At 42.9% G+C, this 15,260-nt stretch overlaps 1 protein-coding gene across 3 annotated transcripts in view; it reads left to right on the top strand.

Annotated features, from left to right (window-relative positions):
* The window catches only part of LOC306964100 (myelin transcription factor 1-like), a 42,389-nt gene that overhangs the window by 6,050 nt on the left and 21,079 nt on the right, over positions 1 to 15,260 (top strand). For all 3 annotated transcript variants that reach the window (XM_079557995.1, XM_079557994.1, XM_079557993.1), the window contains exons 4-13: positions 233 to 281; positions 362 to 430; positions 512 to 627; positions 5,119 to 6,213; positions 7,378 to 7,497; positions 7,582 to 7,672; positions 8,984 to 9,091; positions 9,999 to 10,213; positions 10,966 to 11,180; positions 11,881 to 12,117. In XM_079557995.1, the coding sequence (XP_079414121.1) occupies positions 233 to 281; positions 362 to 430; positions 512 to 627; positions 5,119 to 6,213; positions 7,378 to 7,497; positions 7,582 to 7,672; positions 8,984 to 9,091; positions 9,999 to 10,213; positions 10,966 to 11,180; positions 11,881 to 12,117 (2,315 nt within the window). The remainder of the gene's footprint in view (positions 1 to 232; positions 282 to 361; positions 431 to 511; positions 628 to 5,118; positions 6,214 to 7,377; positions 7,498 to 7,581; positions 7,673 to 8,983; positions 9,092 to 9,998; positions 10,214 to 10,965; positions 11,181 to 11,880; positions 12,118 to 15,260) is intronic.

The raw sequence follows: 15,260 nt of genomic DNA, 5'->3' as shown, positions 1-15,260 counted from the left end.
GGAAGATATTTTGGCTAGGGGATGCTGAGAGACAAGATTGCCCCCCAAAACTTTGCTTATTTCCTATTGATTAAATATTGCCTGTAATGCATAGACAATCCACCAGGGGGTGCTGCAGTGCCCTCTGCACCCTGGGTTCCCACGGCCTTGCTAATGTCAACAAAATAAAACCTTCACTACAAAGCATTTGTGGCCGATGTCATCTGCTGATGTTGTTTTGCGTGTCCCCCAGCCCCCTCAGGCAGCACTGACCCGGGGGCCGCGGAGCTCAAACAGGACAGGTGCGTTCCCCTTCCTCACCAGCACATCTCCTCTGCACCTTCACCCTGTCTCATTCGCTCCTGTCATTTGTCTTCAATAGCAATAGCTGTCCCACGCCTGGATGCGACGGCAAGGGCCATGTCAGCGGACGATATGCGCGTCACAGAAGGTAATCTCCCTCCCCTACACGTAAAGTCATCAAAAAGTCCCCGTCCATGCGCTCACGCAGTACCCCCCTTCTGTGATGCAGCGCTGTAGGCTGCCCCCTGGTGAAGAAGAGGAAGCTGGACGAGGAGGAGGACCAGTCGGCGCCCAAGAAGAAGAGCCCAGAGGTGAAAGGAGCGGAGAGTGAGGCGGCCAGTGCGGGTGAGTGTGAGGGCCCTGCAGACTATGGAGTTATGTTTGCTGGATATTGACTATTTTTCAAATATGAAAGAAAACACAAAAAGTTGAGTTTGCCATTTTTATATTATAATGAAACTGGGGTTTTCATACCCCAGTTTTTAGTACTGTGGATTAACATCAGTGACAGCTTGAATTCGTCTATGGTATATTCTTTGAAAAATAGTAAAAACAAAAAGGGTATGTAAACCTTTGAGCACAACTGTATATCCTGGACTTCCTGTTTTGATGGGAAAACATGTAATGTACTGAAATATGCATGATAATACATTTATACAGGGACTGGATTGACCATTGACTCTGACAATAAATAAAAAAATAAAATAAAAGACAACTCTGGGAACCCGAGGGAAACGCATTTATAGCAATAGATGGTCAAGACTACTTCTGTGATCTCTATGGTGGTGAGTCTAGAGAAGGAGGTAAAGGTAAATACTCTGGCCCACAAAACCAACATACTGGGTCACTGTAATTCTGACGCAGGGCTAATTCTTACACAGAGCTAATTCTTCGCACTCTTTTGTCTCAGATGTGTGACAATTATTTAATGATCAAAAGTTGGTCTTACATCCCTTTCATACTGATTGAATACAGTTGAGTATTTGCGAGGCATAAGTTGTGAAAAGGTTTAGTGCATTCATGAGGTGTAAGTGCCGGTGACAGAACTGCTTGTGTGGTGGTGGAGAAAGCATTGACCGTGGTGGTGTTGGGGAATCGATTTTTGTAATGTTCACAGGCCAACTGCAAGGCAACTTCTAACCATAGACTGTAAATTAAGAATGGACATAGTGTTCAGCATGGGCTAACCGAAGCTTGTTCATGCTAGCAATTTGGCCAGATCCATTATTTAGAACATGGTTCGATCAGATTGGCATAATTAATAATAAAAAACTCTTCAATGGAAAGTCCATATGTATGGAGGACCGTGGCTGCCAAAACTATAAATATATACATAAATAAATAAATAAATAAATAAATTTAAAAAAGATAAAATTTGCAAAGAAATGCGTGCAATTATGAGAATAAGTGCATTTATTTCTGTATTTATTTATTTATATATTTTTTTATTTCTGTATTTCTGTATTTATATATTTATTTATTTATTTTTATATTTATTTATACATTTATTTCTGTATTTCTCTATTTATTTCTCTATTTCTGTATTTATTTTTGTATTTATTTATTTATTTATATATTTGTTTATTTCTCTATTTATTTATTTATTTATTTCTCTATTTATTTATTTATTTTTGTATGTATTTATTCATTTCTCTATTTATTTATTTATTTCTCTATTTATTTTTTTATTTATGCATTTATTTATTTATTTCTCTATTTATTTATTTATTTATTTCTCTATTTATTTATTTATTTCTGTATTTATTTATTTATTTCTGTATTTATTTATTTATTTCTGTATTTATTTCTGTATTTATTTCTGTATTTCTCTTAATGAGATGCAAATCATGGGGTGGGTCGGGATGCCTCTGCTGTAAGCTCATTGGTCAATCTTTTTCCTTGCTCCAGAGCTTGTCCAGCATAGACGGCCATGTTGAGATCACTGTGTTCTCGCTATAGCCATGTCAGAACGAAAAAAAAAAAAGAAAGCATTCTTCCATATGCAGCAATTGCATTGTGTGTGTGTTTTTTAAACAAATAAGTAAATTATCCTTTGCTCTGGGTCGCTGAACAGCCTCCATTTTGGAGTGGTGAACGGTTGCATGTTGGACCTCAAGCATATCTAGTTGGGGACTGCTGTGCTATGTTCTAATGAGCTGAGAAGACTGGCGGACAGGAGAATCTGTAGTGTTGACTATATTATTTTCCGTTTGGATCAGTTACGTAAAGTCCCGTCGCCAGACGTCAGTCTTAAGGCGGCATTAGTATTACTATAAAGAACATATTTTTCGGTATTCGCGTAGCCCTGGCGCACACTGATCATTACATTAAACATAATCAACAGCAAATATGACCAGACCAACTACAGCTGTAACATCAGTCCTCGTGGCGGAAACGTCAGTAGGCCTACATGCATTAAATGCCGCCGGTCCTCTCTCTCCGTGAGGAGGAAATAGTTAGGTTACTTGTGGAGTTTGGGCTGGTCTAATCGGGCAGAAAGTGCGAAAGTAACACTGTGCAAATGAGTGATCTTTGCCCAATTTGTAGTGGTTGTACAGCAGTTCTGCAGGCCTTCTCGTGGTTATACGGCGTATGTCTGCGTATCACGTAGTCTACTACACCACATCTGTGTCAGGGGGGGCGGGCATGGCCCCGTATGGCCAGCCCATAGCGACGGGTATAACCACTAGAAAACATGCAGGATGGCCGGATAACCACGACAAACCGGGCCAAGATACGTATCACTCATGTGCGAAGTGTTACTTTGCGCTTTCAATCGGTTTAATACACCGCACGCGACGAGCTCTCGCGCAAAGTGCGTACATGTACATTACAGGCGTGCGCTGAGAAGCGCCATGCTGTCAAGATGCGTGTGCCCACTACAAACCACTACAAATTGGGCAAAGATCACTCATTTGCACAGTGTTACTTTCGCGCTTTCTGCCCGATTAGACCAGCCCAAACTCCACAACAAGTAGCCTAACTATTTCCTCCTCTAGCACGAAGGCGGCATTTCATCCCTCTCTCTCTTTCTCTGGCACGGTTCCTTCCAAGCTGCGCTCGTGCGCAATTGCGCACGGCTCCCGTGTTGTCTGGGCACAAAATAAAATATAGGTGATATGATAGAGGGGCATCAACGATCATCCTCCGCCCCGAGAGTCCACGATGCTCGTGAGAGGCAAAGGCAGTGACAGGTGCTCGTGTGTGTTTTACTACAAAGCGCTGAAGTCCGCCGAAAAGTCCCCGCGTTCGAAGTGTGCGTTTTACACTCAGACACTGGAGCTTTCAGTGAAGGCTGAGAGAGACTGAAAAGTGGACGCGGCCACAGCACTGACCGAGCCATATTCATGGTACAAACGGTGGCGCGAGAGTGGGGGGGAGTGTGGAGGGGAGTGTGGGGGTGCAGGCGCTCGTTCTACAGCCCCAGAGTCCGGTCGTTTTCCACGCTCGGAAACGTGTTTTCGTTGCATCGGCGCAGTATTCTGCACAGACGCAAGGCCCAGCTCATTCAGCTGCTTTTGAAAAGGACCTCACTCATAAGTTCAAGTTTGAGTAGAAGGATGTGTTGATGAGGAGGCTCAGCTCGGAGAAACGCATGTAGGCCTACTGACGTTTCCGCCACGAGGACTGATGTTACAGCTGTAGTTGGTCTGGTCATATTTGCTGTTGATTATGTTTAATGTAATGATCAGTGTGCGCCAGGGCTACGCGAATACCGAAAAATATGTTCTTTATAGTAGTAGGCTACTAATGCCGCCTTAAGACTGACGTCTGGCGACGGGACTTTACGTGACTGATCCAAACGGAAAATAATATAGTCAACACTACAGATTCTCCTGTCCGCCAGTCTTCTCAGCTCATTAGAACATAGCACAGCAGTCCCCAACTAGATATGCTTGAGGTCCAACATGCAACCGTTCACCACTCCAAAATGGAGGCTGTTCAGCGACCCAGAGCAAAGGATAATTTACTTATTTGTTTAAAAAACACACACACAATGCAATTGCTGCATATGGAAGAATGCTTTTTTTTTTTTTTCGTTCTGACATGGCTATAGCGAGAACACAGTGATCTCAACATGGCCGTCTATGCTGGACAAGCTCTGGAGCAAGGAAAAAGATTGACCAATGAGCTTACAGCAGAGGCATCCCGACCCACCCCATGATTTGCATCTCATTAAGAGAAATACAGAAATAAATACAGAAATAAATAAATAAATACAGAAATAAATAAATAAATACAGAAATAAATAAATAAATAGAGAAATAAATAAATAAATTCAGAAATAAATAAATAAATGCATAAATAAAAAAATAAATAGAGAAATAAATAAATAAATAGAGAAATAAATAAATACATACAAAAATAAATAAATAAATAGAGAAATAAATAAATAAATAAATAGAGAAATAAATAAATATATAAATAAATAAATAAATACAAAAATAAATACAGAAATAGAGAAATAAATAGAGAAATACAGAAATAAATGTATAAATAAATACAAAAATAAATAAATATGTAAATAAATAAATAAATACAGAAATAAATAAATATATAAATAAATAAATACAGAAATAAATGCACTTATTCTCATAATTGCACGCATTTCTTTGCAAATTTTATCTTTTTTAAATTTATTTATTTATTTATTTATTTATGTATATATTTATAGTTTTGGCAGCCACGGTCCTCCATACATATGAGCTAGGAAATGCCAGAGTCAGCCCCCATTTCCTTATAGCTTCAGGAAGAAGGGAGATGTAATTTGTCCATTGTTCATTTACAGTCTATGCTTCTAACTCATCAGTAAATACAATTTATTGCATGTTTCAGATCCTCCAGAAGAACCAGAGACTGAGGAGGCTCCTGAGGTTTCAGAGGCCCCAGAGACAGTGGTGGTTTCAAAGGAACCAGAGGCTACAGAAGTACCTGAGGAACATGAGGAACCTGAAGAACCAGACTCTCCAGAAGAACCAGAGGAACCACCTGCTCCAGAGGAACCAGAGGAACTAGAGGAACTAGAGGAACCAGACGCTCCAGAGGTTCCACACACTGCAGAGGAATCTCAAGAACCTGACTCTCCACATGTTTTGAAGAAGCCTGAAGAACCACAGTCTCCAGAGCTTCTACAAGAACAACTAGTTCCAGAGGATCCAGAGTCTCCAGAGCTTCCACAGGATCCAGAGTCTCCTGAACTTCCAGAAGAGCTAGAGGAACACCACAACAATGTCCCTCCGGAGTCAGAAGAGGACCATGCACCGCTCTTACCGGACTCCCATCCCTCTCCTGACCTCCAGGAGAGCCCAGAGGATGAGGCCCAGCGCTGTGAGAGTCCTGAGGAGCTCCCTGAGGACTTCCCGGAGCAGCAGGTGCAGTGCCCTCCGGACCATCAGTACTCCAGTGGAGATTACAGCCACGGGCCCAAAGACACAGGCATGAGACCGAGCCGACAGGACGAAGACGAAGACGAGGATGAGGACGAGGATGGCTTTTACCAGGACAGTCCCACCTCGCTGAGCCCCAGCAGTCCCCAGTCCAATGTGGAAATGGACCTGCAGCACATGGACCTGCAAGAGAAGGTCTGCTCCCCACAGATCCAGGAGGAGCTGCAGACCGAGCCCATGCCGGAAGAGCTGAACGACTCCAGCAAGAGCTCGCCGGCCACTGTGGTCATCGAGGTGCGCTCCGACGACGATGCAGACGACGAGGACGCCGGCTCCGAGGGCTCCGGGGTCACAGAGGGGTCCGGGGTTACCGAAGGCTCGGGGGTCACGGACGACTCAGACGACTGGGACATGACTCGAGGGAACCTGCTGCTGCTGGAGCAGGCCATCGCGCTGAAGGCCGAGGAGGTTCAGGGGGCCCAGGGACACAGCGCCGGGCCTCCCATCCTCCCAGGCCCCCGTAGGACGTCCCACCACAGCAAAGGTACGACACCGGCCAAGGCGGGCACTCATAAACATATGTCATTGGCTGTGTCCAAATGTCCAGAGAAAAAGTAGTGCCCTCATAATGCATTCTGAAAAGTAAGCAGCGATGGTCACTAGACAGGTCAACATAGACCTTAGTGCATAGGCGCCGATTTATGTTCTTCCCAGTGGGTGCCCAGTCCAGAAAGAAAAAAATGTGGGGTCGGGATCAATCTTGCAGTGGGTTGGGAGCCCGGCGCTCTACCTATGGAGCTTAACGATCAGAGCGAAATGCCGGCGCCGCACGTGAAATAATCCTATGAACCGCCCCGCACTTGTGTATTTGCAGAGAATGGAATGGTGGCTTTACAGGATAAGCAATATTTATTTAATCTCTTTGTATTTAGGGCAAATTCACCTTGGTGCCCAAAGATTTGAGTGGGTGCTCCAGCCCCGCAGCACCCATGGGATCAGGGCCTATGCGTTAATCCGTTGTTAGAGTTGGAGGAGACACAACACGAATGAGTGAAAACAACTTAAATTTGAATTAAGGACAATGCACAAAAGACATTAGTCTAAATAAAGAAGTCATGTGTCAGTTAATAGCAAAAACAATTGCTAATTTCCACGTGCAGTCCCTGGACAGGTTGATGTTATACTTACAAAAGTGCATCAAATATAAACAGATTGATACACACAGAAGCATCATTATTTCACTCACATCTTAAAAACAGCCTCACTTCAGAAGACTATCACCACACCATTTATTTTTGCTTTGATAACAACCACTGTTTGGTCAGGCGTGTAAATGTACTATAGTTTGTGCATGAGATCATTTCGTTTGGAAGAGTGTCTTCCTCTCTCAGGCAAAAAGGCAATAACCCAAGCATTCTTCATTTATGTGAAATCCATGTTAATTAAAGTGAAGTAATTTGGTCGGCTGAACGAACTTATGGTAGATGTATTTACTGATTGTGTAAGTGAGGAGTTACAGGCGAGAGTGGACATATCAGACAGACAATGTCTTATTATAGTGTTTACCTCTCTAAACTAAGTGAGGAAATTCCTTCAGATCACATGTCAAGTTCCTCACATTGTCAGACTCACACCTATGGTTTCAATCTGAAAAGGTCAGTTTGTTGTTGACTACAGTGTCTGACTCTGTCGGGTGTTCCTCCCTCAGAGAAGAGAGAAGTGAAGTGTCCCACGCCGGGCTGCGATGGGACGGGTCATGTGACGGGCCTGTACCCGCACCACCGCAGTCTGTCGGGCTGTCCCCATAAAGACCGAATCCCCCCCGAGAGTAAGTGGTCACCTTCTCCGTCCCAGGGCAGGTCTAACACACACTAACTGTGTACTAACAACGCTGTGTACTGACTGTGTGCAGTTCTGGCCATGCATGAGAACGTCCTCAAGTGTCCCACGCCAGGATGCACGGGACAGGGACACGTCAACAGTAACCGCAACACTCACCGCAGGTTAATCTCAGGGTCTATTCTGTCACTCTATTACTACTTACCTAACTATGCGCCAGTGGCGGCTCTTCAAGTTAAGCTGATCTTCCCCCAAAATTTCACTCCCAAAAAAAATGTAGGTAGCTATTAAAACAGTACTTTATTGTACCTTAATGAATCCTTTTCATAGACCCTCTGGGGGTAATACAAGTGTTAATGGGATGATCTTTCATCTCCCCCTGGTGCATCTGGTCAGAAAACCACACTTGCAGCTTTACCTGCACCGGGTCGGAGGCCCCAATACACACTAATGGAATCATGAAGAAGAAGCTAACAGGCTAGCGGGCAAAGCTAACTGTGGGCTAGCGCCACTTAAACAGTATTTACAGCCAAGTTTGAGTGAAGAAAATTATCTTCATTGTGTAATTGGATGAACAATATCCCTTTGTCCCTTTGTCTTTTCTGTCAGCGTAGTATTTACTCTCACGGACAATTAATGAGTAAAAAACTGCAACATGATACGACACCTGCAGTGACACTTATGGCCTCTAGGGGCATAAGTTACTTAGTTCTGCTTTAAATGTCATGATAAACCCACCAGAGTGTGTTTTGTGAGAATGTCAGTTATTAATTAGGTTTTTCAGTTCCCTGTAGTCTCCTGTAAATCCCTTTGAAGCTCTTTGTTTAGAAAGCAGCCTCTGATAACTGGCTGATAACAGGCTAACTCTTATTGTGGGAAAAGCAAAGAATGTGTTGCAACACCCACCAGCTGAATGCTGATTGGCTGTCTCCGCAAAAAGGAGGATAGAAGGCTTTGACTGACAGCTCTTGCTCCTCCTGCTCTGTGTCCATGAGAGCAGGATTAGCATTAGCATTAGCATTAGCATTAGCTGCGGTCAAGAGAAAAACTAAAGCGTCTTAGACCAACATGACAAGAATGGACTTCATTTTGGTAATGGGCAACATTTTTATGAAGCTTTCAAAGGATAAAAGACTTCTGTAGAGAGTAATTCTGTGTTTTCTGGTGTTAGTTGGAACCTAGCGTTGTAGCTACTGTTTGGACTTGGTGATATAGGAATACTGCATTTCCCCCTAAATATTTGGCCCAATTCAATAGTTGAATTTCAACATTTTTATTTCAACTATATGAGTTAAATCCTGTCTGCACAAAAGGCTGAGTGTAAAGACAGATGTTCTTGTTTGAAAGACCAGCAGCCGCCACTGGTGTGAGCCTAACCCGAAACTTAACAAGACTTATTATTCCTAATATCTAAAGTGAAATGAACAGTTGCTTTTGTTCCAATATAATGTTGGTCACTGTGGTCTTTGTCTCAGTCTGTCCGGCTGCCCCATCGCTGCGGCAACAAAGCTGAACCGCACTGTTGGTCCGGACAAGCAGGCTCCCTCCTCCAGTGACCTGTCCAACTCTGACCGCGTCCTCAGGTACTGTCATGTCGTTTTATCAAAATGAATGCTTTGGTTGTAGGCATGAAAAATAGGGACTGGACCATGATCGTCCGCTCTGCGCAAAAACATTGAATTTTTAAAGATTAAAGTAGAAAAAAATATATTTATTGGGTATTTGTGGCTTTTGGGGACCTCAGTATTGATTTTAAATTTTAAATGAATGTTTATGTATGGAATAGAAGCTGATGAGTAACGACTGTAGCAGGAGGAACAATGGTAGATCATGGATTAATGGAGGTCCATTTTAAAGGTGCTTTGTGGAACTTTTTATGTGGAAAAAAAATGCTTTCCATCACAGTGGCTCTAGGATGGATTGTTTTTAGAGTTTCTGGTCGGTCTTCACTGCTGACGGACCCTCTCACCAGAAAACAAAACAATAGATCTTGGAGCGTTGTAGCGGCCACTGTGATCAAAAGTAAAGGTGCCACGCTAACCACCCATACAACTATTGTGTCACAAAAATACAAATACGAACAAATATTACGTTTTTTTTTACGCATGAAAAGTTCCATAATGAACCTTTGAGGGTGGAGTGAATGAGCGGTTTCTCGGATGGCCTAAATTTTGACGTCACACGTTCTTATATCTTCATTATAAAGAACAAATTGTGAGCAGTTGGGGTTTTCACATAGATTTATGAATTTGCTATTAGTTTGTTAATAAAATGTGAGAAAAGGCTTCAAATTAGAGCATTTTACATCGGCCTAGTATAAATCATGAAGATAATTATTACATTATTAATAAATATCATTAAAAGAAACTGCGATGTGTGATGACTGTGATTTTGAAAATGAATAGATTGAGACAGCACCAGTTTCCGTCTTCTGTTTTGGTTTTCTGCGTACATACAGCAGAGATGATCAGTCTCTCCTTTTTTTTCCAGGCCGATGTGTTTTGTGAAGCAGCTGGAGATCCCGCAGTTTGGCAGCTACCGGCCCGGCCCGGCCACCACACCCCGGGCCAACCTGGCCAAGGAGCTGGAGAAGTACTCCAAGGTGTCCTTCGACTATGCAAGCTTCGACGTGCAGGTGTTTGGGAAGAGGACGCTCATTCCCAAAGTCCCAGGCTCCGGCGAGAGCTCACCCAAAGCCTTCAAAAGTGAGCTGCACATGCACCACACACGGTCAGGGAGCAGGAGTGGACCGGGTTTCGTCCGGGTTTACACCTGGCTAAGTCTTGGTATGGGCATGGCTTCGAAGATATTTGGCTTCCTAGTCCCACCAAGCCTAGACCAAGGACTAAAACATAAAATTATAAATTATACAATTGGCATAAATTTAATTAGGTTAGGTTAATTACTGAACTAGAAAAACATCTCACTTAAATACTTTACTAATGCATACATTTAGGAATCTCTAATTAAAACGAATAAACTCTAAAATGGCACTTTACCCTGAGTACCTTACCTTAGTTTCAGTCCTGGCTTTGACCTTAGTTCTTGTTCAGGTTACAACAAATGCCATCTTTTATCTGATCGACATCCTGCTTCTACTGCAGGACAGGTTTTATCCTAATAAACTCAAATCTAGAATATGAAGATGATCACTCAGTACACTTCTTTTCTAGAGCCCCTGATATTTTGGGGGGAAAAAATCCGAAATTCAAAAATTGCCATTGTTAGCAGCCTATAAATCCAAAAGTTTTCAATCTAGCACATTTTCGATGGTTGTTCCTCGAATTATGTTTAGTAGACAGGGCCCTATACATGTTTCCATTGCTGAGCTAGAGCTCTTTATTATTGCACACAAACGCAAAAAGCGGGATGGGTTTATGTGGGGATGGGGATGTGGGTGTGGGGATGTGGGGATGTGTCTTGGATCTGTTGACTGAGGCTGGCGTTTGTCCCGCAGGTAAACCCTTCCCGAAGCCTCCGTCCCCTGGCCCCGGCGTGTCAGCGGGATACGTTGCCGTAGGGAACCCCTCCTCTGACTACGACTATAGCCAGGACGCAGAGGCGGCACACATGGCAGCCACTGCCATCCTCAACCTGTCCACGCGCTGCTGGGAGAGCGGGCAGCCCCACCAGGCCCTCCAGCCTCTCCCGCCTCCCCCGCCTGCTGCCAAGGTACTCCTGCAGTGCTCATGTGGCTCTATTATGTTTAAGATGCACTTCTGCAGCTGGTGTCGTATCATCCCTTTTCACGGAGCAGTTTTGCTTTCCGCTTTATTTAATGTCCCCTTCTTATGAGGGGTTAGCAAGACCATCGCTAATACACTTTTATTTCAAACATTTTGTTTTGGTAATTTACTATTGTGCAGGTTATTTTTATGATGAATCGCTTGGCTGTGAAAGATGCATGAACATTGTATTATTTCAAGCTTTTCCCACGTAAAGGTGAAGACCCGCCCCTCGAGGACGTGCCGATGGAGTCAACTCAGAGTGATTGTTTATACGAGGCTCTTAGTGTTTTAAAAATGTCTTTACAGCTGAACTTGGTTTGCTCTAACCTGCACATGAACACAAGCACAAGTGCGAACAGGCCTTTCCTCATTTGAAAGCTAAGAACCTCCAGAGTTCAGGAGGCTGCACTGCCACTGACTGAGACCTTATCGGGGACGGGAGCTGGGATTGAGGAAGTTTATTCCCAAACTGGTTTAAACTGTAGGATCTACACTATAGTGTTGCCTTTACCAGCAACACTCATTCTCTTTTATTTATATAGTTTTTACTGGACAATATTACTAATTCTACCCGAAACGGCAAATGTTTGTATTAACTTTTGAGTTTTTCTTCCTTGGATTCTGAACTCTCTTTGTACCTGCAGGATTCGGACATCGAGGTGGACGAGAATGGCACTCTGGACCTGAGCATGAAGAAGGGCAAGAAAGAGGACCAGCCGAGCACGGAGACCTCCCCCTCTCCCCCCGCCCTGCCGCCCTCCTCCTCCTCTCTCCCCTCCTCCTCTCACCCCTCGTCCTCTGCTCCGGAGTGGGCCGAGCCTCTGGACTTCACCACATCCAGCGGAGTCAAGGAGGAGGACTCTGAGGAGGTGTGCTACGAGGTGAGGAAACCGTCAATAACGAGAGTGAGTGGGATATATTTGAATAAGGGAGTGCCAAAAGCAGTGTGAGTATAATAATGTGAAATAATGTGAAAACTGTAATATATTAAAAAAACATATAAAAAGGAATAGTTATGAAGTAAAAAATAAGATTTGTTGTTTAAAGCAGTACTAAGCAACTTGTTTACCTCAATAAATCCTTCCCGTAGTCCCTCTGGGGGTAATACAAGTGTTAATGGCATGATTGGGGGGTCTTTCATCTCCCCCTGGTGTCTCTGGCCAGAAAATCACAATTGCGACTTCGCTGCCACCGGGTAGGAGTCACCAATACACATGAATCCCGAAGAAGCTTGCAGGCTAATAGGCAAAGCTAACTGCGGGCTAGCGCCACTTAAACAGTATTTACAGCCAAGTTTGAGTGAAAAAAAAAGAAAGATCTCCATTGTGTAACTGGATTAACAATATCCCTCTGTCCCTTTGTCTTTTCTGTCAGCGTAAGATTTACTCTCACGGACAAAAAAAAGAGTACAAAACCGCAACATGCTACGACACCTGTAGTGGAGCTTATGGCCTCAAGGGACATGAGTTACTTAATACTGCTTTAATGATTTACTCACCGTGAAATGAGTTACATTTTTCTTCCCTTTTTTTACTGTAAGAGTACAGATACTTCATTATAATAGTACTCAAGTAGAGCTAAAAAGTACTGTATGATAAAACTAAAGTTACTTAAGAGTAAATGTAACTGAGTACTATCCACCTCTTCACTGGAATTGATGAACTAGCAACTGAATTAATCCTTTAAATTTATGTGTATTATAGAACCCAGAATGTGTTTAAAACCTGAAAATCAACATTTCTATAGGGAATGACCCCCAGACCCCCCGCCATACATGGTACCGTTCAAAAGATTGGAAACGCTTTTTCTATGTATTCAAGGCTATTTACATTGTAAATTCTCACTGAAGTCATTTATTTACGCATGAACACATATGGAATTATGTATTGTTTATTGAATTAGATTCTTCAAAATAGACGCCTTCTGCTTCCGCTTTGCACTTTTGACACTTTCTCAGTGAGTTTCCCAATGTCATCATAGAAATGGTTTTGACTTCACAGACTCTTGAGCCATTTCAGGGATGACCTTACGAAGCTCATTGAGAAAATTACTAGAACAAAGGACGAATCCCATGTGATCAGTCATACTTTAATGTCTTATTGAGAATCACATGATGGAAATAGTGTTGAAAATAAAGAAAAGCCGATGCATAAAAAGTGTTTCCAAACTTTTGATTGGGACTGTACATGCAAGTAGCACTCATAGTATAAAAGCTATGCATTCATTGATGACATAGGTGGGTTAGTTTTCCTCTGTGGCTGGTACAGCAGAAAGCCTTCCTTATTTCTCAACCCTCATTTCTACATACGTATTATTTCTACATCCGCATATATTACATTCTTTCACGTCTAACAACTCAAAAAAAGCTGAATACTTAATAATTGAAAATACACTAAAAACAAATACACAACTTTGAAGTTGTGAGCCTCATAGGGTGTACCAAGTGCCAAATTAAAAGGACAAGTAAGAAGAGATTTAAAAACAGGTACAGAAGGGGCCTGTCTTAGAAATAACGGTAACTCATTCCACAACTCTTTGGAACGCTAAGGAGGAGCCAGTCGGCCGAGAAGGAGGGCGGGTTTGAGGAGCTCAGTGAAGTACAAGGGGCAGCACCATTTAAGCATCTGAAAACAAATGAAAGCAATTTAAACTGGATCCTAAAATGCACAGGCAGCCAGTGAAGAGAAGATAACATTGGGGGGATGTGCTTGAATTTCCATAGGCCAGTTAAAAGATGTGCAGAGCTTTTTGCACTTGCTGCAGTCGGGAAATGCAGGCGTGACTCACTCATGAATAAAGTGCATTAGAGTAATCCAGGCGGGCAGTGATGATGGCATGGATTACAGTTTCTAAACGCTCACTTCACAGAAAGTGCTTTACTTTGGCTAACTGCCTCAGATGGAAGAAGCTGGACAAACGAACTTAGCTGTCAAGTTTGAATTCAGGATCCATTTTAAAACATTAATTTACAATTTCCGGTTTACAATGTATAGAAATATATATCTAGATCGTGCAACAGAACTGACACCAGAGCTGGACGTTCACAGAGAGCCTGTACTTCTTTCTCAAGGGCAATCTGGCAATCGTCCAGAGTGGAAGGAGATGCTATGAGTTTAGAGTTTAGTTTTAGGCCTAAGCCTGACTCCTGACAGTCGGGTTTGGGTTGGGCTTCATTATAATCTCTAATAAACATACAAACTATAGGCTGAGTCTATTGGATACAAAATGTGATTATACTTATTATAAAATAGAGGCTTTTGTAAATGCAGCGTGATGAACAGCGTTTATGAACATGGAGAAGAGAGAGACGGCAAAGAGGAAGGACACTGACATCCCTTAAATAAATCATTTACATTGGGTTTGTTTTGGGCTCGGGCCGACAATTCAAGTTAATTACCCCGCAGGCTCTATGGGTCAGGTCGGGCTGGATTTTTTGGACCCGATCTAAGCTCTAACCCAGAGGCAATACATAGAATCAAAAAAAAATGGATGTATGGATCTAAAAAAAAAGTTTATTTACAGATCCAACATCACAGCAGCAGACGCAACGCCATCTTTTGATCAAGCTTTAGACCGTGTTCTAGTTTAGTTCGAAAGTTTACAGCCATACGTAATCGGATACGACGATACTATTGGCTATGATAGACATTTGTAGCTCCCAATAAATGGTTATGGACAATCGTGAACCACAGAAAATGAGAAAATGAAATGGTCCCCACACCAAATATCACTATATATTTTGTGGGCTCTGGTTAGGTCGACCTAAAGGGACTTTTGGGTCAGTGAATCCAACCACAGCACTTTATGGTCTAAACAGCCGCTCAGAGTGCAGCTAAACAGGTGGTCTCACAGCCAGTCTGGTTCGGAGCGCCTCTGGTTTGAATGTGGCCGATCTCGGGCCGAACGCCTCCTTTTTGCGCGAATACATGCTGCATGAGGATGTTTGGATTACTGCTCAGACCAACCCTGCAAGTTGGTCATGACTTTAGTTAGAGTCAGTATCTCAAGTACAACATTTCACCGA

This window comes from Gobius niger (assembly GCF_951799975.1).
Source record: "Gobius niger genome assembly, chromosome: 6".
In the NCBI taxonomy this organism is placed as follows: Eukaryota; Metazoa; Chordata; class Actinopteri; order Gobiiformes; family Gobiidae; genus Gobius; species Gobius niger.
Note: the sequence above shows the minus strand (reverse complement) of the source record. Positions and strands in the feature narration are given on the sequence as shown.